Source organism: Haliotis cracherodii, unplaced genomic scaffold (genome assembly GCF_022045235.1).
Source record: "Haliotis cracherodii isolate W230 unplaced genomic scaffold, xgHalCrac1.p SCAF_9, whole genome shotgun sequence".
NCBI classification, from domain to species: Eukaryota; Metazoa; Mollusca; class Gastropoda; order Lepetellida; family Haliotidae; genus Haliotis; species Haliotis cracherodii.
The window spans coordinates 25,470,905-25,495,584 of NW_027266343.1; the positions used below are offsets into that span (position 1 = coordinate 25,470,905).

The 24,680-nt window shown below is 39.5% G+C and overlaps 2 protein-coding genes and 1 pseudogene across 2 annotated transcripts in view; 1 reads left to right on the top strand and 2 right to left on the bottom strand.

Annotated features, from left to right (window-relative positions):
* Nucleotides 1–24,680, bottom strand: part of LOC139452658 (tyrosine-protein kinase receptor torso-like) — a 381,001-nt gene that overhangs the window by 168,593 nt on the left and 187,728 nt on the right. The gene's annotated exons all lie outside the window — the stretch shown is intronic.
* LOC139453372 (uncharacterized) lies at nucleotides 5,680–6,731 on the top strand. Its single transcript, XM_071235052.1, has 2 exons — nucleotides 5,680–6,093; nucleotides 6,321–6,731. The coding sequence occupies exons 1-2, from the start codon at nucleotides 5,829–5,831 to the stop codon at nucleotides 6,494–6,496; spliced, it is 441 nt and encodes a 146-aa protein (XP_071091153.1). The 5' UTR covers nucleotides 5,680–5,828; the 3' UTR covers nucleotides 6,497–6,731.
* Nucleotides 6,963–23,990, bottom strand: LOC139452916 (uncharacterized; annotated as a pseudogene).

Genomic DNA, 24,680 nt, shown 5'->3' on the forward strand with positions numbered 1-24,680 from the left:
GCAGAAGATGGAAAAATTATCAATACTCAAACCTACCTTTTCACTTTTGCTCTCACAACCCTTCCAAAGTCAATAAAAGCAGGTTACTTTAACATCGGAGTGGAAGTCTATGTTCCAAATCCACTCCGATGTCACAAGTGTCAAAAATTTGGTCACGGTGCCAAGACTTGCACTACCAAGGCAAGGTGCTTCCGTTGCAGTGAAACTCATGACAGTTCAGACTGCACAAATGCGATCCGGTGTGCCAACTGCAACGGGGAGCACTTGTCCTCATCAAAAGCATGTCCTGCTTTTATTCTTGAAAACAAAATATTGAAAGCATACTAATAACATTTCATACATAGAAGCTAAAAAGTTATCAGTTCCTCCACAAACACCTTCTTCTAAAAGCTATTCAGCTGCAAACTCTTCTTCTACGGTTCCATGTACCAAGGTAACTAGTCTCCATAGAATGCCAGACTTCTATCTCTTGGCTGAAGGATGACCAAATTACCATAGATGACACCATTGAGGCATCTCAAAGCTATCCAGCAATATCAACTTCTGCTACCCAAACTGAAAACTTTCACTCTCCACCTTCTGATCTAGACCGTGACCCAATAAAGGAATTAGAAACATTTCAGGACGAAGCCCATTTATCGAAATCAGCTAAAAAGCAAATGAGGAGAAAAGCCAGAACACTCCAACACTTGGAGGTGCCTTCTCCCGTGACAACCACTGTAGAGGTTCATAATCCGTTTGAGCCTCTGGAGATGGACGTCACTCCCACACAACCAGTCCATGAGAGTGGACGTACCTCCCGCTCAAGATCCCCAGTTGAGCCGCCATGAGCTGCTCAAGTCCGATCGTTCAATGGAATTGTAGAGGACTCCGAAATAATTATAATGATCTACAACTTTTACTACAAGATTTTAAACCATCAGCTCTTTGTCTTCAGGAAACCTACTTGAAAAACACTGATCAAACCGACATCAGGCAGTATAGTTCCTATCATTTCTTTTCCCCTCCTGGGGCTAAGGCCACTGGAGGTTCTTCAGTGTTGGTGAGGCAGAGTATCATCCACAGTACTGTTCCTCTTGATACTCCTCTCCAAGCCGTTGCTGTTCGAATAAATTTACACATTGTTTTTACTTACTTACTTACTTTGGAGATTTAACGTGGGCTTTCCGACTGATGCGTATTTCGCACACGGACATTGTTTTTACTTTGTGTTCTCTTTATATCCCTCCATCTTCGTCTATTCAGCAAACTGATCTCCAAGCACTATATGACCAACTGCCTAAACATTGTATCATAATGGTTGATTTGAATGGACATAATCCATTATGGGGTAGTGATTATACCAGCGCTAAAGGGAAGAGTATAGAATATTTTATTTCCAACAATGCTTTATGTATTTTTAATGATAACTCCAAAACATATTTACATCCCAGAGCAGGTACATACTCCTCCCTCGATTTGTCCATTACAGACTCTGAACTGTTGAATGAATTTGAGTGGTCAGTCCATGATGACCTCTGTGGAAGTGACCACTTTCCAACCATTCTGAAAACGGTTAACCCTTCTGATGTACAGCCATCATCACGATGGAACTTCACAAAAGCAAACTGGCCTTTGTTTGAATTACTGTCATTCAACAAATTAACTCCTAATTTGTTTATAAACGCTCCTGATCCTATCCAAATCTTTTCTGCTGAACTTCACAAAATTGCTGATGACTGTATTCCGAAGTCCTCTGCAAATCCACACATCCGTAAACCATGGTTTAACACTGACTGCAAGCAAGCAAGGAAGGCATGGAAAAAGGCTGAAAACTATTTCCGTCGCCATCCTATGGTGCATAATTTGAATAAATTTAAAATGTTAAATGCTAAAGCACGACGTACTTTTAAGCAAAATAAGCGCCAGTCGTGGCAAACGTATGTCTCAAAAATCAATTCACGTACGCCCATGTCTAAAGTTTGGAACATGATTCAGAAAATTAAAGGTAAGGGTTCCAAATCCAGTATCCACCATCTACAAAATGGGGATGTACTACTAACTGATAAATCTGATATTGCAAACAAGCTTGGTGAAACTTTGGCTAAACATTCTTCCTCGACTAACTATGATCCTAAATTCCAAAAATATCAAAAACAGCAAGAAAAGAAAACTATTAATTTTAAATCAGATAACGGGGAAGATTATAATGAACTTTTCTCTATTCATGAACTCCATACAGCCCTTGAACAAGCTCACGATACGGCTGCCGGAGCTGATAATATCCATTATCAACTGCTGAAACACTTACCAGAATCATCTTTAGTAACATTATTGACTATTTTTGATCAAATTTGGACATCTGGGAAATTTCCACCTTCATGGCATGATGCTGTAGTTATCCCAATACCCAAACCTGGGCGAGATCATACAGACCCTTCAAATTATCGACCGATATCACTAACAAGCTGCGTTTGCAAAACCATGGAACGCATGATTAATAATCGATTAGTTTGGTACTTAGAGACTAACAATCTCATAACAAACATACAATGTGGTTTCCGGAAAAATAGAAGTACCATCGATCATTTGGTTCGATTAGAATCATTTGTTAAAAATGCAATAATAAATAAACAACATGCAGTGTCTATCTTTTTTTATCTAGAAAAAGCATATGACACTACATGGAAACATGGTATTTTAAAAGATTTACACGATTTTGGATTACGAGGCCGTTTGCCTCAATTCATATCTGAGTTTTTAACCGACAGGCAGTTTCAGGTTTGCGTGGGTTCTACCCTGTCTGATCATTATAATCAGGATCAGGGTGTCCCACAAGGCAGTATTTTGTCTGTCACACTATTTAGCATTAAGATCAATAGTTTATCAAAAGTTTAAACTGATTCAATTGATGGATCGCTTTTTGTGGATGATTTTAACATTTCTTGTCGTGGTAAAAACAAACTATTGAAAGGCAACTCCAATTATGTTTAAATAAGATTCATAAATGGTGTCTCGAAAATGGTTTTAAGTTTTCCAAAGCTAAAACCAACTGCTTTCATTTTTGTAGGAAATATAGGACACATAATGACCCTGATTTAGTTTTAGATGTCAAGTTGTCAAGGAGGCCAAGTTTCTTGGTATTATTTTTGACCATCACTTGACCTTTCTACCGCATGTTAACTATTTAAAGACCAAATGCCTGAAGGCTCTTGATTTATTAAAAGTAGTTTCAAATTCCAAATGGGGAGGGGATCAGAAAACCCTCCTCCAACTGTACAGATCGAGCCCTCATTCGCTCTAAACTTGATTACGGCTCCATCATCTATGGAGGAGCCTGTAAAAGCAATTTAAAAAAACTAGATACAATTCATCATCAAGTCCTAAGGCTCTGCCTTGGAGCCTTTAGAACTTCTCCGATTCAAAGTCTATATGCAGAGGCAGATGAACCGTCACTAAAGCAACGTCGCATTAAATTGTCTTTACAGTACATTTCTAAATTACAGTCTAATAACTGTGTTTTTAATCCTCTCTATTCCGATCTCTATAATACAAAATCATCTCTTACTCCACCCCTTGGTATAAGACACAAACATGATATTTCTGCTGCTAACATAACACTTGAAAATATAGCCCCAACTCGTCTTTTGTCGTTTCCACCGTGGCAGTTAGTTAAGCCAGAGGTGGATCTATCATTAACTAAATTGAAGAAATCTGAAACAAATCAACTTATTTATCAACAAGAGTATAATCAGTTAAGAGACAAATATGATAGTTATAAATCTATATTTACCGATGGATCTAAGGATGGTGACGCAGGTTATATTAACAGCATTAGAGTACATAAGTAAACATTCCAAACATAAGCAATATATTATATTTTCAGATTCTCTTTCTTGTCTTCAGGCAATTAAAAATCAGTCTTGTAAACATCCACTTTTAATTGACATTATTGAATTATTAAATGTTCTTGCTACTGGCCAGTGCGACATCGTTTTTTGTTGGTTACCCAGCCATGTTGGTATTCTTGGGAACACAATGGCCGATACTGCTGCAAAAGCAGCTCTCAACAAATCTGTGACACCACTTCTTTTACCCTATAGTGATTATAAACCTGTCATTAGATCTTACATCAGAGATCTAATGCAGAAGAAGTGGGACCCCCAAGTAGACAATAAATTACATGAAATTAAACCCACTATTGGTTATACCTACTTGGGTTGTCAGTCCAGATTTGAGGAGGTCATAATATGACGATGTCGTATTGGCCATAGCAGGTATACAAATGAATTTTTATTGAAAGGTGAGGATCCTCCATTTTGTATCCCTTGTGATGAAAGAATCACTGTCAAGCATGTCCTGCTTGACTGTATTGATTTTTCTATCACAAGGGATAAATATTTCAAAGTGTCATCTATAAAGGATCTTTTTAATCAAGTACATGCTCATTTAATTATCGGTTTTTTAAAGGATATAGAATTAATTAATAAATTTTGATGTACAAAGATATATATTTTATAAATTGGTAGTATATGATAATTAACGGAGATTGTTAAGGGGCCATCACACCATGCGCTGGTCAACGTTCTCTGAACATTTCAATCGTTCAATTTTTGAGCGTTTTAAATTGAGGATGACACATTTATCGTGTGATTAACGTGTGCCTAACGCATGACTAGCGTGTGTCTAACGCACGAGAAGCGTGTAACAGCGACCAAGTAAGATACCCCTGAAAACCATTAGCGTGTGCTAACGACAGAATAGCATCTTGCTGGCGTGTTATTTTTACAGTCGAACGGGTACAAAATGCTGGAAATTTCATAGTGAATTCAGTTGTTCTTGTGAGTTTGAACAGTCAGCATCATGCCGCCAAGACGAAAAAAGGGTGGGATGGGGGCTTCTGCTACTAGCGCTGCAAGTAAGAAGAATGCAAAGCCTCTTTCACTAGCAATGTCTTCGTACGAAGAAGAACACCAGGAGGAAGAGCACACCCAAGAAGTAACGCACCATGTGACACCCCCTGAAGACCCTAAACACCCTGAAAACCCCAATGAGGACAATCCGACCATAACAAAGAGAGGGAAGAAGCAGAGAAAGGATTGCAGGATCCTGGACCGGGCAGTTGAGGATAGTCTGGTGGAGTTTTTCCACGAAAACGAACTGCTGTGGAACTCACAGAAGACAGATTACAGGAACAAGGCGAAGAGGCAACGGATACTCGAGGCCAAGGCCACAGAACTGCAGATCAGCGTGGACCATTTGTGGACCTGGTTCAAGTCCCTCAGGGACATGTTCACAAAGCAAGTATTTATGTTTAAATTTTGGAAAATGCTTCAAGTAATTGCCCTGACTTTAATAATAATGGAATTTATATACTTACCATATACCTACCATATATTTATATACTTACCATATTCTTACCGTATGCTTATAATATCTACCAGGTTGGACAAGAAGAAGAGTGGGGATGGCCAGCAACAATTGATGGAGAGGGAGACATGGATAAAAGACAAATTTGGATTTTTCCACCGTGCTGTCAACCACCGCTCGAAGCCTGTCAAGAGTATAAGTACTGATACAGATATTGAACTAATCATATAATTATACTTCAATATTGAATAATAAGTAAAAGATAAATGTCTGTACAATTGTTTATTGTCAATTTCCAAACACGCTGTGTTTACCTGTGTCATTTCGTGTCTTTCTAGTTGAAGGCGATCATAGCCGAAAGTCAGGGCGACCTGGATAAGGCTGAGCGGGCAGCGGCGGAGGAGAGGGTTGAAGATGACGAGTTTGATGAGAACGTCACAGAACGTCAACCCACCCCAGCCCTGTCTGTGTCCTCCGACATGGCGACCCTCCAAAGGAAGGCCAAGGAGAGCGGCGACATGCTGACGATGCTGCGTGATCAACTCCCGCCTCCCGAGCCAGTCACCGAAAGGATCACCTACGCCGCCTACGTCAAAAGTGTGCTGCTGGGGCTGAGTTTAAAGGACTTTCGCTGGGCCCGGAAAGGCATCAACAAGGTTCTGAAGCCGAGTCGGATTCAACTGACGACGACAGTGAGGCCCGGTCCAATAGACCCCCCTCCAGACAGCACTCGATTCAGTCATGGTGAGCTTAATTATTACTATTACTTTTAATTATAACTAGAATTGGTGCGTTAGGCAACCCCTCGTATATCCAGACTTGCCTCATTACTAAAATTCGCCAATAGCTGGCACGAAAGTTAGTCAAAAGTACAATTAGATCTAGTTAGATCGGATCAAACTTTGATCAAAATCACTCGTCTCCACTCTAGGAACCCATCTGACCATTTTCATTTTTTAATGTATTTTCAGTGTCACTGGTGACACGACCTCGTCGCAACACCCCTCGAGCAAGAAGCCGTGTCAGAGCCAGGACGAGTGCCAGTCACAGCATGGAGGTTGGCAGCCACCTCCCAGTGAGTGGGGACCACCACCGCCCCAAGCCATTTCGGTGTTCAACTCCGCGGACTCTGCCTACATGTCCCTGATTCAAGACCAGCAGGTCTGCGAGTCAGGTTATCAGAAATACTGACTATACTACGATATTGAATAGCAAGTGAAAAACAATTGTTAATTTCCTATTGTTTATTATTGTGTAATTGCAGTTGAAGGCGATCATGGTCAAAACTCAGGGGTCCTGGATGAGGCCGAGCACTTGTATGAATGTGTGATTATGATTATTATTTCCTTTAATTGTTTCATGTTTCTGTGATTTACGAAATAACGGGTGTTATTTTGAGGGGTTTATGTTCTTCAAATAAATGATTTAAAATTGACACTGAATTTTTGTTTCTTTTAATGCTTATCATTAGAAAACATAAACACATCAACACACATTGTTCATGTCACAAGAGTTTTCATATCATATCCAATTGCCATGGAACAGCACCAGCCTCCGAGTTGCACCAGTGTTTCAGGAGGTTCCTCTGGCGCTTCCCCTGTCTGTTGTCCACGTTAGGCCCTCTGACATTGATGGTGTCCTCCAGATTGCGCTGTGTGTCCAGGAATTACTTGATGATTATCGTCCTCACGGTCCATGCGAATGTTCTGCTGACGTGGATACCTCATACGCATGAGATTGTGCAAACACAGGCACGTGGTAACGATGAGCCTTACGGTTGCGGGAGCATGGTTCATAGTGGTGAGTAGAACCTGGAACCTATTGGCAAGGATGCCAAAGGCATTCTCGACCACATGACGTGACCTTGACAGCCTGCAGTTGAAGATCCTCTCGTCCTCGATCATACCACGGTGCAAATACGGCTGCATCATGTTAGACCTCAAGGCGAACGCATCGTCACCGATTAGGTAGTACGGCACATCCTCGTTGTTGCTGGGCAGGGGTTCAGCTGGTGGGAAGCCAATGGAGCCATCATCGATGCATTCTTTCAGCTCAGACCCGTTATAGATTTGTGCGTCGGATGCTGCTCCTTTCCCTGAAAAACACAAATTACATCATCGTAAACATACAGTACAAATAGTAACACCAAGAATAATCTAATTGAATAATCTCCACCAAAGACAATATGTGAAAGAACACTTACCACCAACATCTGCCCAGATGAACTTGTAATCTGCGTCCACTAGGGCCATAATCACCACAGAATAGAATCCCTTGTAGTTGTAGTAGGTTGATCCGGAAGAGTTAGGGCATCTGGAGGCAACATGTTTGCCGTCAAGGGCACCACAACAATGAGGGAAGTTCTACCTTGTCATGAACTGGTTGGCAATCTCACGCCAGGCTTCAGGAGTGCTTGGAGGGGTCATCACCTCATCCAGATACTGGTCAACGATCGCCCGGCACACTTCACGGACAAGGACGGAGATTGTGTTGGATGGAACGCGCCACCCAAACTTCATGTCAGCATACTAAGATCCAGAGGCCAAATGTCGCAGTGTCACCGCCAGTTTCAGGCCAGGTTCGTGGGGCTCTCGGTAAAAGGTGTGCTGCTTCGTCAATCTGCCTCTGACACGTCCAAGGATCTCTTAAAAACATATCAGGTGGCATGCGCATGAAGTTCGTGAAGGAACTGACATCTTCCTGGCGAAGCTCAACCATGAGTTGGTCGTACAGACCAAACTCTTGACGCCTTAATATCCATGATTTAGTCCAGCACTGTCGTCTTCGTCGGGGTCTTCTTCTCTGCCGGCGAGGTCCCTCGATGTATTCAGCTATGTTCAAGTTCAGTACATCTACTTCATGCTAGGCTATAGCAAGCATATATAGCCTCCTTAGTCTTTCTGGATCTTCCATAGTAGGTGCTCTCTACGGTAGCCCCAAATCAAATGAAACTTGCTTACAAAGCATCGGTTTATATACCCATATGCATGGACGTTCGGGAAACGCTTGAATGACGCTCAATGGACGCCAAAGGACGTTCGTTTGACTTTAGTCACACACTGCGTGCGCTAGGGGACCGTTCAGCGGTCGTTGACAGGTTGCCAGTGAGTCGTTCAATGCAAAGCAACGGTTAGTAACAACCAAGTAACGCTAGAGTAATGACTGACTAACAATAGCCAAACGCGTGCAACGTTCGGCGAACGTTAGTAAAACATTCAACGAACGTTCTTAAACATTCTTCGGCGTTTAAAATTAAACGTTGAAGAACGCTGGTCTCAGTGAGAACTTTTGTGCATGTTCAAAACTTTTTTTCCGGACCAGCGTTCTCCGCCGATTCCCGGCGATCACCGACGTTCACTAGCGTTCACACAACACTCTTCTGGCGCTATCCCAGCGACCATGGGCGACTACCAACGTTTCCTCAAACGTCATAGAACGCTGACCAGAACGTCATGGTGTGACGTCCCCATTAGTGGCTGTATCCTCGAAGGGGGTTGAAGTAGCGTAAAATTATTGTCCCGCTGAGAGGATATGTAAGCCCACATAAATCAAAGTGATTTTATATCTGCCAGTGCTTTAATCGTAGTATATTTGTTGGTTTTAAATCTCTGGCTAAACCGTGTCAATGGTCGCCAGTGACTAAAGGGATGGTGTAAATCCTACTAGGGTCCATACAGGTAGCAAAGGTACTCAGGTCCTCAGTATGGTGACCTCACTTTAGTTGCTGGTGATATATAGCCCAATTTTATCTATTGTAATGTTATGAATTGTCATATTTTATGGTTCTGTACTAGTTTTAAACATATATCTGTGATAATCTAGTTGTTTTACTGTCCTTCGTCGACAGAATTTTATACAGTTTACATATGTATTGTTGGGGTCAAATTTTATCTCGTCACGATATGGCTGCAATACTGCCGATGTGACGTTAAATATTAACTCACTCACTCACTCACTCTTAAGTTTGATCAATTACATGATGACAATCAGTGGATTGTTATGTATCACATCAATATTTCTCAAGATGCCATCATATATCGAGGAAACAATGTATTCTTAATCTCTAGTTTTGGCACAGAATGCTTGGCATGTATGTTGTTTCCCCTGTTCTAAGAACTTGTTTTTTCATCTTCACTAATGCCACTGGTCTAATGTCACAAGAAATTGATTGAATCTCGTTTCATTGTGTTGTATTTGGTAAGTTCTGACTACACTAAACGAAACTATTATCTCGCCATCGGCAAGTGCTGTTGAGATATGATCCTTATTTAACTTTGCTTCACCCAGCACACAAATACTATCATGTTCTAGTGCTTTCTTTTGCATCTGGCGAGAAATAAATTTAAGAGCTATTCCTGCCAGTTGAGACTCCAACTGCTACTTCTATGCCAAATATGATAGGCACAGCGATTATAGTTGATAATAAGCCAACACCAGCTGCACCTAGCCCCATGCTAGTTGCTATAAGTGCAGTGTCAACGCCATCAAGAACATTCACAACTCTTTACATAATCCAATTAAAGAATCAGGCTCTTTCTCTAGTTGATGTTTATTTCACTTATTTGATGTAATTGAAATCAATAAGCAGTATCCATCTTTCCAGATATTTCATCAAGTGCAGGATATAAGTCCATAATATATAATATTATTTTATTCAAGCATCTTTAATTGGCAAAGTGACAATGCTTTGAGACTTACCTTATAAGATGTATATTATAGGGCATAAATATCTTAGTGAGCGAAAGGCTCCTGGATGCAATTCTCTCCGGTGAATGGACACCATCAAGGGTTACATTGGAAAATGATCCTGGCCACATAAAAATAAGACAATGTTGGTGTTCATGTTTTTTTGCCATTTAATCCTTTGGCCCTCTTCTGGAGCATCCCCCCAAAACGTGTTGGGCTTTGAGGCATAGTTCTCAAGTTATTTAATACATCAATGAATTCAGTAACCAAATTTAAGCTAATTTCTTTGAATGCTGGACGACTCATTAACATACAGCCTGGTTTCTCCGGTTTTGAAGTTGGGAACACACTCTTATATTTTGAAGGTATATAGACAAAAGCATAATCCCACTAATCATTGTCTTAGTTAAATTATGCACCTTCACCACTGTCATAACATATACCGGGTAGTGACCCAATGGTGATATTTAGTAGCCAGTCCATTTTTGGTTTGAGCATAATCCATTCAATTATCATCAGTGAAGACAAGATTAAGAAAGATTTTTTTTCTCGGGTCTCAAACCACAACATCATTGAAATCTCCTTGAGTTGGTGCAACAAAAATAGGTGCCATAGATATAACTTCTTTCCGCTTGTGTACCCCATCTTAAAGGTGTTAGGAAAATAGCTCACCTTCATTACCAGGTTTATCAAATCCTTCTGTGTCTCAAAGATCAGAAGGTGAAAATGTATTACACTGTCTGAGGTGATGCGTTCCAGGGCCAGCAGAATCAAATATTATTTATAATACAAGTGAGTGAGTATGATTTTACGCTGCTTTAAGCAATATTCCAGCAATATCACGGCAGGGGACACCAGAAATGGGCTTCACAGATTGTATCCATGTCGGGAATCAAACCTGGGTCTTCGGCATGACGAGCAAACATTTTAACTACTAGGCTACCCGACCACCCATTTATAATACAAACATCCTTTATGTAGAGGTTCATATTTTATATCTAAAACAGAAAATTTGAGCTCTGTAATAATACCCTGTCTTAACTTCTTATACTGTAATGATGAGAAGAATTCTGTTCCACCACTATTGTATTATTCATGTTTGACTGGAATAGCCCTTAGTAGAGTTTAAGGACTTTCGCACTGAATATTATCTGTTGTACAAATCTCATCAAAATCGATGCACAGCTCTTGATAGGGAACTATATTTGGTAATTTAACTCCACGCACTATTGTGTTGGGTTCCACTTTCTTTTTCTTGTAGAATCCAAGTAAATTTGCCAAGTCTGTATCAAGTGCTATAGAATATTTTTCACTGCTTAAAGCCAGTGTTCCATTTGACTCATTTAGTGTAATTCTATATCCGTAAGACTTCAAATATTTGTCATTGAATGCGCATACATAATAATTAATATCCATCAGATATAGCATGATATTCTTTAGCTATTGATAATAACATATTATACTTGTGATACTTATATTGGTCCACTGTGTGTAATATGTCATACCACAGAGAGCATCTTCAAGCTATCAATAGCATGAAGCAGTTGAATAGACTGCACGTTTGTTATTCCCGGAGTGTAACATACATATCAAATACTCACAGACACTAAATTATATGTTCAATATGACAAGCACTCTTAATAGAAATGCAAGTACAAGACTGGAATGGTTTATCCTAAAGTAGTAAAGACGTAACTGACCTCACACACCCAATGATTTTAGTTGATGCCCCAGAAAAGGGAGTGGCTTAGCCTGGACTATGCTCTTTCGAGTAACGAGTGAAAAGATGATTGGAAGAAATTCATTTATAAGAAATGCCTAGACAAACATATCAAGAAACATAGAAATAATTTACGTAATTTATTCAGAGCCAATCGAAAACAGAGTCCACAGGAATTCAGGAACGCTCTGAACAAAAATAAGAGTAAGGTAAATAACACTGAGCCTGACATCGAAACATTTTATGAATTCTATAAAGATATAAATAAAGACATGAATACAGACACAATTATTGATGAAGAATATCCAAATACTACGATGTCACAATAGAAAAATTACGCAAAGCTGCAAAAAGCCTGAAAAAATAACAAAGCTTGTGGTATAGATCGCATTGAAAATGAGTATTTAGTAAACTCCTTAGAATTATTAGCTCCCGTATATCTTGATTACTTTAATGCCATGTTCAATACTGGAAACATACCAGATACATGTCTAACCGGTGTGATCAAGCCAGTATTTAAAAAAAAAGGTAACCCACTAGACCCAAACTCTTACAGACCAATCACAATTTTGAGTTGCTCAGGGAAACTTTTTTGACGAGAATACTAAATACACGATTGTCATCTTTCACTGATAACAATAACATCCTGTCTCCCGCACAAGCTGGATTTAGTAAAACTACTCAACAGTTGACAACACGTTTATCATTAATATGTTAGTGCAGAGCCTTAAGTATAACAAACAAAAGTTATATTGTGCTTTTATAGATTTCACCAAGGATTTTGACAAAGTGTGGAGAATATGTCTTTGGCCCTAACTGTTGAAAAGTGGCGTCAGTGGTAAATTTCTCATCCTAATTAAAAATTTGTACAGCAGTATTAAATCATGTGTTGTAAACAATGAAATATCAGCTTTTTTCCCAAGCCTTTCCGGAGTTAGACAAGGGGAAAATTTATCCCCATTACTATTTTCATTGTACATAAATGACCTCGAGCAGTCTCTTTTGGAACATAACTGTCATGGTGTAAATGTTGATTATAATCTTGGTGATGACGCAACGTATTATTACAATTTATAACTTTACTGTATGCTGACGATACAGTCTTATTTAGTAGATGCGCCACCAATTTACAGAAAACCCTTGACTCGTTTAAAATATACTGCACTAAATGGAAACTATATGTTAACATTTCAAAAACAAAAAATTATTTTATTTGGCAGTGGCCCTGCTAAACAAAGTAAACTCCAGTTCAGTAGATAGCTATGTTTACCTTGGCATAACATTTCATAACTTCTTTGATAGGCATTTACAAGTTGGAGTACTAAGTAAGGATAAGAATTTATGGATGAACAACTTCTTTATTACAATTAAGAGCGACGTTTCAGTGTAGGTTCTAACATCGTTATCAAGCATGTGATTTACAGAATGTGGTTGGCAAGTATATATACAAGTAGGAGGCAATGTTTATACAGTAGAGTAGATATTGTTATACTGGAGTAGAGAAGCCTGTTATGTACACACAAGGGTAGTGATGACAATCATCGATGAAGTCAGTGACATAAACAAAGGATGAACCCATTAAATTTTTATGGTTCTGTTCGGATGAACAAAACCTTCCAAATGGCGTGCTGGTTTTCTTGGGGGATTAGTCAGCAAAGAGCTGGAGTCACAGGAGACTAATCACAATTTTATTTACAAGAACAATTAACAATGAACAATTTACAATATCTTAGAATATAGCTGAGGGCGCCACAGAGAGTTGGTACAACCCTCTGGGCTGTGGGAGAGAGGTCTGCTTGGTATGAGCGTCAAACCCCTTCTGCTTAACATTTTGCTTCTGTATGTATTTAACAAAAATTAGAACAATAAAAAGGAATATGATTGGTTGATACACGATGGGGTGTGCCCTATGGTTAATGAATGGCTAGACAGAGAGGAATACTTAATCCTGTTAATCCTGTTAATCCTGTTGGACTGGCACTAATCTTGTTGCTTGGAAAGAGATTATGGTGTCACTATAGATGAGCTTGTATGGGGGCTAATCCTTAATGAGTCTAAATTGAAGTCATTGCTGAATGTTCTAATATAGGTGATGACAGATTTACTTAAATAAAATAGTTCAAGGCAATCTATAAGACTATGTAGACATATCTTTTGTCTTATTGAATATTATGTCTGGTAGATGGGATCTTGATACCTTAGGCTAGTATTTATCTAAAAGCTTCAAATCTATTAAACTATGTAGACATAAGACTTGTCTTATTGAATAGTATGTCTAGGAGATGCGCTCCCGTAACCTTAGGCTAGCATCTATCTAAAAAGCTATAACTGAAACTACTGATATTATATATATGCCTTTTACCTGATGATAAGTATTACTTGCTAAACTATAATTATATGAAATGATGTATAAATATTACACCATGATAACTCATAAAAGCACTTGATGTGGATCTAATTATTATAGGAAAACTTAGTATAAATGTCATATCATAATAACTTCCCCTCCGCTTAGATGGACAATGTATTAAGTTAAACTGGTAGTATAGTAAATAACAATTATTATAGTCTCTTTGGTATAAGGAAACATAATGTAAAAGTTCTTTCTGCTGTCATCAGGGAATCTGGATGTGGAGCTGGCTTGTCTTGGCACTCTGTACTGGTGGTGTTTGGGTGATGCAGGAGGCCTTGAGATACGAGGGGTGTTCATTAAAGATTTCCCCTAAACCATTATCATATTTGGTTGAAATTTCACATGTGTAATGATACATGTATCTATGGGTTATGTCTGAATTTGCAGCACCGAACTATTAATCTTACCACTTTTACAGGTGTTATGATTGAGTAGGGTGTGACAATGGAGCCAGTAGAATACCGAGCAGTGATAAGGTTTTTATATTTGAAAGGTCACACACCAAAAGAAACTTTTTTTTGCATAAAATGATGGGAGAAGTGTGTAACTCTTGGTGGTTCCTATGTGGAGAAAGACTAATACCTATGCCAAGTTTCATTCCACTAGGTCCATCAGAAGTGGGTCAGGGGAAATCTTTAATGAACACCCCTCGTAGTTCCACATCCTGGTTTGAGGTTTAGGATAGTTGGCTGTGTCCATTATCCGTTATTGAGGTTTTACATGGAAAACAAAGAAAAGAGAGTTAGCATGTTCAAATAATATGTCATATATAAAAATTATCCATACTTCCTCAGAAGAATGTATTGGCGGCAAATTACACTAAGTATATATCATGCATTAATAATATCCTTCTTTTTTTGGATACAATCATTAGATACATTATATATACATATATGTGCATGGGCATATAACAAGTGCATTGATTAATTACACTATGTTTCAATGAGATACAGTTTGGTTTCCTTCGATTCAGTTCGGTTTATTTTGCTTCGATATGGTTTGATTCGCTTCGGTACAGTTTCGATTTGATTCGCAGTATGGTTTGCTTTGGTTTGGTTAATTTCATTTTGATTCGCAATACGGTTCGGTTCAATTCGGTTATTTCGCTTCGTTATGGTTTGATTCGCTTCGGTTTGACTCATTTCGATTCGTTATGGTTCACTTTGGTTGGCTCGTTTCACTTTGCTTTTGAGATTGGTTGATCAGGTTAAATGCTCAAAATTTGTTGTGACACATATAACACAGGTGATCAGGCTGATGCTGTTTGTTCACAACTAGTGAGGTTAAATACCCAAAGTAAAAAAACTTGACACAAATAAACATAACAAGATACAGCTAATTGCCATTTAGTGATTTACACCGTTTATTCAGGAGATTTTGAATTTGGTCAAGAATATGTTCATTTGGCATCTACAGACATATATAGGGTGTTGATCCTGGTATGGTAGACTGGGTCTATGGTATGTGGTTGTAGCAGGGTATCTTAATGTGTTGATGTTTCCCCTTTCTATATGTGGAAAAAAATAACCCTTTAGGATTTTTAGATTAGTAGTTAAGACACATGATACGGAGCATAATCTTGAGGTTTGTGTCCATAGAGTTTTAACCACTCAGCGATATTCTTCCTTGTCATCGAGGTAGCGCTGTATAAGGTGGGGAGGAACACTTTCAAAATAGTGTGTGTGGTATTCACGGTTATTTTTGTTATGGGTATGTGAGGTCATAACGTAGCAGTCTCCTTGAATAATTTCAATGCCCATAACTCTCTTCATGCATTGCTTGTATTCTTCTCAGTAAGTCACCTACCCATCTTGTTGAAACATGATTTGTGTAATCCAAATAATAAGGTGCAAATGGGCTCATATCATCATATGTTTTGTACACTATGACATCACAGTCTAGTTGTCGGTCATATACCTTCTTGGAAGCATTTATGTGTGGGTATGGTCTAGGGAATGGGTCAAAAAGCTCTGGCATTAGTCCATCTGTGACTTCAAGGAGATCATTCCAACTTTCAGTTAGGTAATTTGCTATAAGGCATGGGCAGACAGATTCAAAGTAAACCATAGAAGGTGCATATGTGGGATCCGAAGTATGTATTTTTACATTGCAGTCGTTATCAGTGGTAATTTCGATTCCTATTACTTCTTCCACAACATGAGATATTTGTTTCGAATGTTCAGGGTATGGTTGGAAACAAGGTGTTTGTGAGCTGGGTTGAATGGAATTCACATTGGAATCTTGATTAGGCTGATTGAAGAACTTATGCTTTTGGAGGAGCTTTTTCCTACGTTTACCTGACATGCTCTTTTTTATACGAAATTCTCTCCGAGTCTGGAATGCTGCTTCCATACTCCCATGTGTTTCCTCTTTCTGGATCCTTCCATTTCACTCTGCAGTAGATTTTGCCATTTGCTCTCTTGGAACTTACAATTGAGTGTCCTCTGGATTGGAAACCTGGGGGATATCCTTGGTTTGATTACCTGATGTTGGACTCTGACTTGGAGGTTGTACCTGGCTGTTGTCAAGTTGTTTTCTGGATTTTGGCTGGTGATGCTTACTATTCACTCCTCTTTTCCCTTTGTTTACCTTTTTTCATTTACCTTGGTTTCAGCACCTGGTGTGGCATGATTTTCCTTGGTAATTGTCATGCTAGAACCTGCGGGTTTTTCTTCTTTGTTGGGGTCTTTTGCTTCGAATTCTTGTTGCTGGAAGTGCCTGCCTTAGTTTTGGAATTGACCTTGTTACCTTTCTGTCGTGGAGGTGATTGATCAGTGGCTTGGTAAGTTGAACTTGTTGATGGGGAATTGTTGCTGTCAAACTGAGTATCATTGACTGGTTCCTCATTGTCATCCATGACTCCTGAATCTATGTTACTGGTGTCATTGAGGTATGGTTCTGGAGGATACTGTGGACAATCAGCAGGATCAAAATACGGCTTCAGATGGTTGGCATGGACCAGTGGTTTGTGTATTTTGTCGTCAGAACTTTGGCGTAGTTTGTAGGTATAATTTGGACCTGTATGGATGATATAATAGCTACCATACCACTTCTTGGTTAATTTGTTGGAAAGATCTTTTTCAACTTTTTGACAGTAAAGCCAAACTCTTTGACCTGGGGCGAATTCTGGTTCTTTAGCCTTTGGACTATATTGTTCAGAATACATCTCCTTAGCCCGCGCAGTGTTTTCAGGTGCAATTGTTCTGGTGATTACCAGCTTCTCAAGCAAATCCGAAAGGTAACTTTTCTTATTGTGGCCTAAATATTCTTTTGGAATTAATGCTACATCTTGTGGAGCTCTCATTTCTCGGCCCAAAAGCATAACATATGGGGATTTTTGTGTTGATGAATTTGGGGCCATCCGATAGGCCATCATGATGCCAGGAATAAAATGGGGCCAATCATTTTGAGACTTGTTACAATAGGCTCTTGGTGATTGATTGATGTAAGAATTGAGCCTTTCTACACAGCTGTTTGTTTGAGGATGGTATGGGCTGGTATGGGTAAATTTAATTGCCAAAAGTTCACAAATCACATTCAAAGGTGACTGACCAATCTGTTGTCTGTGTGTCTGATTCTAAGTGATTAACAATAGGTGTGCAAATATCCTCAGTCTGAGTTGTCTGTGTGATCTGTGTGGAGGAATGTGTGTTTGGCAAGATTGTGGTACAGCTAGTTGATTTGCTTTGCTGAATTGAAGTTACTGAGAAGACTGATCATTACAGTTAATATTTTCCTCATATTCCCTATGTGAGAGAGCATCGGCATTCCCATTGGCTTTGCCGCTGCGGTGAACAATGTAAAAAGTGTAGGTAGAAAGTTCCAAAGACCATCGCCCTTACCTACCTGTGGCATCCTTGATGGATTTCAGCCATTTTAATGCTAAACTCACAAGCAAAAGAAACGCAAGTGGTTTTAAGCAAATAGGTAACAGACACGGAACCATAAATTGATACGAGTTTTAGCATGTAGTGAACGCTGATGGTGTTATCAATATTTTTGGTTGCATTATGGAATCCCCGGGTAAAAACGCAACATAAAAAACAAATCGCCAAAACACACCATTTAAATGAATATGTGGGTATCATGCACCCATTTCTCGCGAAATCAAATTTGCACGAACTGTCACGAACTGTAGTGGGTATAAAACTGTGGCCGATTCTTGGACTTTACACTCCTTGGTCAACAATACCACGCCTATCTCAAATTCAGAGAAACCAGGCTATCTGACGTTTGGAAGCTGGAGTGTCTGTCCAAGATGTTGCCCGTCATTTCAACGTTAACATAACCACAATTTACCGTCTCCTGCATCGATACAATGCTACACAGACCACAGATGACCTTCATCGGAGCAGTCGTCCTAGGGTCACCACACCTCAACAAGCTCGGCAGATTACCCATCGACACCAGTGACATATGTTCCTAACTGCAAGTGAAAGTGCTCGACAGACCATAGGAACACATAATCGACACATTAGCCGGGACAATGTGATCCGACGTCTCCGTTCCAACAACCTCAGATGTCGCCGACCAGCAGGTCATCCTGTTCTCCAACCACGGCATCGACAAGCATGACTTCAGCAGGTACAGGGTCATCGCAATTGGCATCATCGTGAGTGGAGGCGTGTCATCTTCTCTGATGAAAGTCAACTTTGTGTCTCCCATGCAGATGGAAGTCAGAATTTGGCGGCGTCGAGGTGATCGTTTCGCTGACAGAAACTTTGTGGAAAGGGATCCATGGGGTGGACCTAGCATCATGATATGGGCAGGGATTGGACTTGATGCGAGACTTGGACCCATGTGCTTTCTGAATGTCATTGCGCAGCGGTATATCGACCAAGTGGTCAGACCCCATGTTGTTCCATTTTTTTTGCACAACATCAACAACACATTTTCCAGCAGGACAACGCTCGTCCCCATGTTGCCAGAGCTACCATGACCTTTCTGCAACAACACAACATCCGTGTTCTACCGTGGCCAGCCCTGAGCCCTGATCTTAACCCCATCGAACACTTGTGGGATGAGGTTCAAAGGTGTCTGCACAATGTGCGCCCAGTCCCTACAACTGCCGATGAACTATGCACAGCTGCTCTGGATGTGTGCAGGAGGATCCCTAGGGCCTTCACAAATCATCTGATCCACTCAATGTACAGGAGATGTGTAGCAGTGATCAATGCTAATGGTGGTCACACCAGGTATTGACTGACATTTTGGGTATTGACCCGAAACTGTGTAAGCCCTTAACATTTGAAAAAAACAATTATGTCATCTGCCTTTTAATCCATTAAAGTGTCTTCAGTCAAATTTTTGTCAATCTTGCCCTATTAGTATTTCTTGTCTCTCCTGTTGAAAATAAATAACATGTATACTGCATACTCGACTTGCGTTTCTTTTGCTTGTGAGTATATATGATCAGAGTAGACTGTGAATTTGGAATTTGCAAGGTATGGACGAAATGATCTAATTGCTTCAACTAGGGCTAAGCCTTCCTTTTCTGTAATGCTCCAGTTCTTTTCGCTGCCATGAAGAGCTCTACCACCAAAAGCTATTGGATGTTCATTATTTTTCTCATCTTTTTGACTCAAAACAAAACCTATGCTCATATCACTGGCATCAGTTGCGAGAAGAAATTCTTTGTCAAAATTTGGATAAGCCAGAACAGGTGTATTACTCATAGCATATTTGAGTGTATTGAATGCCTGATCACACTCAAGTGACCATTGGAACTTTGGTTTCTTTCCTACTCCTGCCTCTGAATGCTTCTTTAGCAAAGCATTCAGTGGAAGCGCTATGTGAGCGTAATTTTTCACATACTTCCTGTAGAAGTTTGTGAGGCCTAAGAAGGAGCGAATCTGCTTTTGTGATTTGTTGTTTAACGCCGCACTCAGCAATATTCTAGGTATATGATGGCAGTCTGTAAATAATCGAGTCTGGACCAGACAATTCAGTGATTGATATCATGAGCATCGATCCACGCAATTGGGATCGATGACATGCATCAACCAAGTCAGCGAGCCTGACCACCCGATCCCGATAGTCGCCTTTTACAACAAGCATAGTCACCTTTTACGGCAAGCATAGGTTGCTGAAGACCTATTCTACCCCGGAATCTTCATGGGTCAAAAGCAGTTTTATGCTTTGAATCTTCATGTAATGGCACTTGGAAGAAGCCATTTGCATGGTCTGAAGTTGAGAAGATCTTAGCTTGGGCATTGGCGATGTGATCAACAACATCATCAAAAACAGGAAGAGGCCAAGACATTGGTAAAGTGACAGAATTTAACTTTCTGTAGTCCCAAACAAATCTATATGAGCCATCACGTTTCTTGACTAAGATAATGGGAGCTGAATACATATAAGGAGACTCCTCGATCAAATCATACTTCAGAAAATCATCTATAAGTTCTTCAGTGACTTTTTGGAGATGAGGCGTTATGTTCTACAGTAGTCTGTGTCGTTGTCTGGAGTCAGTTGTGTATTGGTCAAATCAAATCCTAATTCTTGTGCAATTTTAACATAGTCCCTTGAGTCTCTCTTCTCATTGTCAGTGTTAACAGTATTTATGAATGGTTGGTCAGAGTCTATTTCAAAAACACAGTCTTTCTCAATGTAACTCAAGTTGCCTACAACTGTACCCTTGTCTAGAACCTTTTCTTCCTGGGAAAGCCTAAATGTAGCAATTTTGCTGTTCAATTTGGAAAGAGTTCTACCACCTGCTGCTTCAGATTAAGAAGTGAGGGAAGCAATGGGTTCAGTGAGTATGAGGGAATCCTCTTTGGCCTCTGATAGTCTAACCTTGAAATGAATTTCACTCTGAGGGGGTATGTAAATCTGGGCCTAGATTTTCGAAACGATCTTAGCCCTAAAATTATCGTAAAATTATCGTTAAGAAATGGTAGGCTATCATAGCCTATTTTCGAAACTATCGTAGCCCTAAGATATCTTAAGTTTGTCGTAAATCTAAGATAGCCCTATACCTGTCATAAGTTTATTTTATTTATCCTCATCCAAGATTGCGGTATAATTTGCTCTGGACATTTTTCATGATGAAGATGACAATGATTTGATGACAAGACCGAGGATATTCCGAGATAGAACTCGTCCCCTCTATACGCTTGACGACTTCGAGCTATTCTCCCGCTACAGATAGGTGTCGTAGCTCTGAGCTATCTGCGACAGGTTTACGATTGTTTCAAAAATCTATTTTATCTTAGTCTTAAGATATCTTATCTTTGAACGTAAGTAGTTAAGATTTATCTTAGCTAAGATCGTTTCGAAAATCTAGGCCCTGATCTATTGTTTTTGCTAATCCACAAATCTCTTGCACTGAATTGGCTATGAAATTGATTTATATTGCCTATCTGAGGTGCTGCTGTTAAGTATCAAGGAATGACAGCTATAATCTAAGACTGCATCATTGTCATCAAGGAAGTTCTCACTTAGTATCACTTCCTCTGGTAGTGTAGGCAGAACACAGAATCTTTGAGAAAATTCCTTATCCTCAATGACGAAATCTAACACAACTGAACCTAACACTTTATGCAATTCGCCACCAACACCTTTAACCTGTGGAAAGGGTGAGTTTCCAAGAGTAAGGTTTTCAAAAGCTGTGCTCAAAAAAGCAGACGAAATACAGCAAATAGATGCCCCTGTATCTACTAAACAATTTGTTGTTTTTGTGCCAAATTTTGCCTGAATTACACTTTTGGCAAGGGGCGTAACTAAAGACACTGTTGGAATTTCACTTTCAAAGTTACTTTCCATTCCAGACTCCATATTTGCCATGACACCTATTAGTATGTACCGTTCTAAATTAAAGAAAGACAAGAAATCAACAATGTAATGCTGTACTTACAATATTTGAAGACTTTTTCTTCCTTTGTTGATGTCTTTGGAGGAGTTGATTGTCTTTAATCCAGTGTTGAGGTCAGAGGTGGATGCAGCTTGCTTGTTATTCCATCAGATGCTCACCGTTGGACATGTCCTCCAATGGGTTCTTGTAGCTGGTCGTAGTTAGTCCCTGGGCTCCGTGGTTCCGAAAACGATGATTCTCCACCAAATTATTATGGTTCTGTTCGGATGAACAAAACCTTCCAAATGGCATGCTGGTTTTTGGGGGGGAATGAGTTGGCAAAGAGCCGGAGTCACAGGAGACTAATCACAATTTTATTTACAAGAACAATTAACAATGAACAATTTACAATATCTTAGAATATAGCTGAGGGTGCAACAGAGAGTTGCTTAACATTTTGCTTCTGTATGTATTTAACAAAAATTAGAACAATAAAAAGGAATATGATTGGTTGATACACGATGGGGTGTGCCCTATGGTTAATGAATGGCTAGACAGAGAGGAATACTTAATCCAGTTAATCCTGTTGGACTGGCACTAATCTTGTTGCTTGGAAAGAGATTATGGTGTCACTATAGATGAGTTTGTATGGGGGCTAATCCTTAATGAGTCTAAATTGAAGTCATTGCTGAATGTTCTAATATAGGTGATGACAGATTTACTTAAATAAAATAGTTCAAGGCAATCTATAAGACTATGTAGACATATCTTTTGTCTTATTGAATATTATGTCTGGTAGATGGGATCTTGATACCTTAGGCTAGTATTTATCTAAAAGCTTCAAATCTATTAAACTATGTAGACATAAGACTTGTCTTATTGAATAGTATGTCTAGGAGATGCGCTCCCGTTACGTTATGCTAGCATCTATCTAAAAAGCTATAACTGAAACTACTGATATTTTATATATGCATTTTACCTGATGATAAGTATTACTTGCTAAACTATAATTGTATGAAATGATGCATAAATATTATTATGGCTGATTGGGATCTTTGGGGTCTTTGATGAGTGGATGGTAGGTCGGGGGGTATGTAATAGCCTTGGTGACGGTTGATTTACGGCTGGAGTCTTTTGATGTTGATGGCTTCTTGTAGTTTCCTGATCTTGAAATCTTAGGGGTTGGTGGCGAGGGTTGTGACTCTCTCCCAATAAATGCTTTGGCTTGGGTTGTCATGGATGTGGTCTGATAGAGCTGATTTAAAGTCATCTTTGGAGACTGAGCTTTGATGTTCGGGTTTTGAGGGTCATGGATGTTTCTCCTATGTAAGCTTGTCCACAATTGCATGGAATGTGGTACACTGCTCCTGATGGTTCTAGCTTGTGGCTGGATGGTGGTTTCCCTGTGTCTCTAATTGTGTTCTGAATGGTATGACTACTCTTGAAAACTAAATCAATGTTGGCCTGTTTCTTTAAGAGTCTCTGGATTTTGTGGCTAACTATTCCAAAGTAGGGGAGGCTGATCACAAAGGGTGCAGACTGTTGACGTGGGGATTTTTGAGATTTCTTGGTGATGTTCTTTATCGTCTGTTGTACTAGTTGCTCAGGATAGAGGTTATACTGTGTAAATACTTGTTTGAGGTGGCTTAGTTCAGTAGTTACATGTTGCATCGTGGAACAGATGTTGTGAGCTCGCCTTGCTAGGGTTGAGACAATTCCTTTCTTGACTGATGGTTGGAGGCATAGCGTATGTATTGATCTGTGTGGGTAGGTTTCCGATAAACAGTGGTCTGGAGTTTGTTGTTATTATCAAGTACATCATGGAAGGGGAGCTGTCGATTGGTTTCTTCCTCCATGGTGAACTGCATTCGTGGGTTGTGTGAATTCAGGTGGTCCAATAGAGTTCTGGGGTCATTGTTGGGATGTAGGATGACAAAGGTGTCATCAACTTTGCAGAACCAGCAGACGGGAGTTATTGGGGATGTTTCTTCTATTGTGATATCACTATTGAGCATTTCATCATCGTGCATAGTAGTATTTGGATATTCTTCATCAATAATTGTGTTTGTATTCATGTCTTTATTTATATCTTTTAGAATTCATAAAATGTTTCCATGTTAGGCTCAGTGTTATTTACCTTACTCTTATTTTTGTTCCGAGGGTTTCAGAATTCACGTGGACTATGTCCTTATATGCTTTCGATTGATCTCGTAAAAGCTCTTGTCCAGACATGTAGTGTTCCCAACCATTTTATCTTGACCCATACACCCATTGCATATAAATAAGTTTTGATTCTTGCATAGTTCTATCAATTTATGCACCCGAGTTATTAACTCATGATGTATCTTTTGACGACCTAACCCTTGGAAGAGAAAGATCATCGAGTACTGCTTCAGGTTTGAGTTCAGATCTCAAATAATTTATGTCTATATCCAACTCATCAAGTAAGTGTTTCTCTATGGTACAATAGTCACACAGTTTTAGCACTGAAATCGCCCATCAGCGACAATCCCTAATCCCTCAAGGATAGAGTATGTAATATGGATTTTTCAAGTTTATAGTATTCATCTTCATTAAAGTATTTAGAGTTTTCGGGTGGAATATATACTACTCCTAAATACAGGTATTGCTCGGTATCAAATAACTCCTTAGAAATTTTAACGCAGAGAATATACTCACACATTTCCTCAATGGAGTTAGCATATTTAGTATATATTTCT

Excerpts from the sequence above, each read along its gene's own strand:
- LOC139453372 (XM_071235052.1), top strand. The coding sequence starts at position 5,829 with ATGGCGACCCTCCAAAGGAAGGCCAAGGAGAGCGGCGACATGCTGACG. Across the intron at positions 6,094-6,320 it reads CAGCACTCGATTCAGTCATG|TGTCACTGGTGACACGACCT; the intron begins GTGAGCTTAATT and ends ATGTATTTTCAG.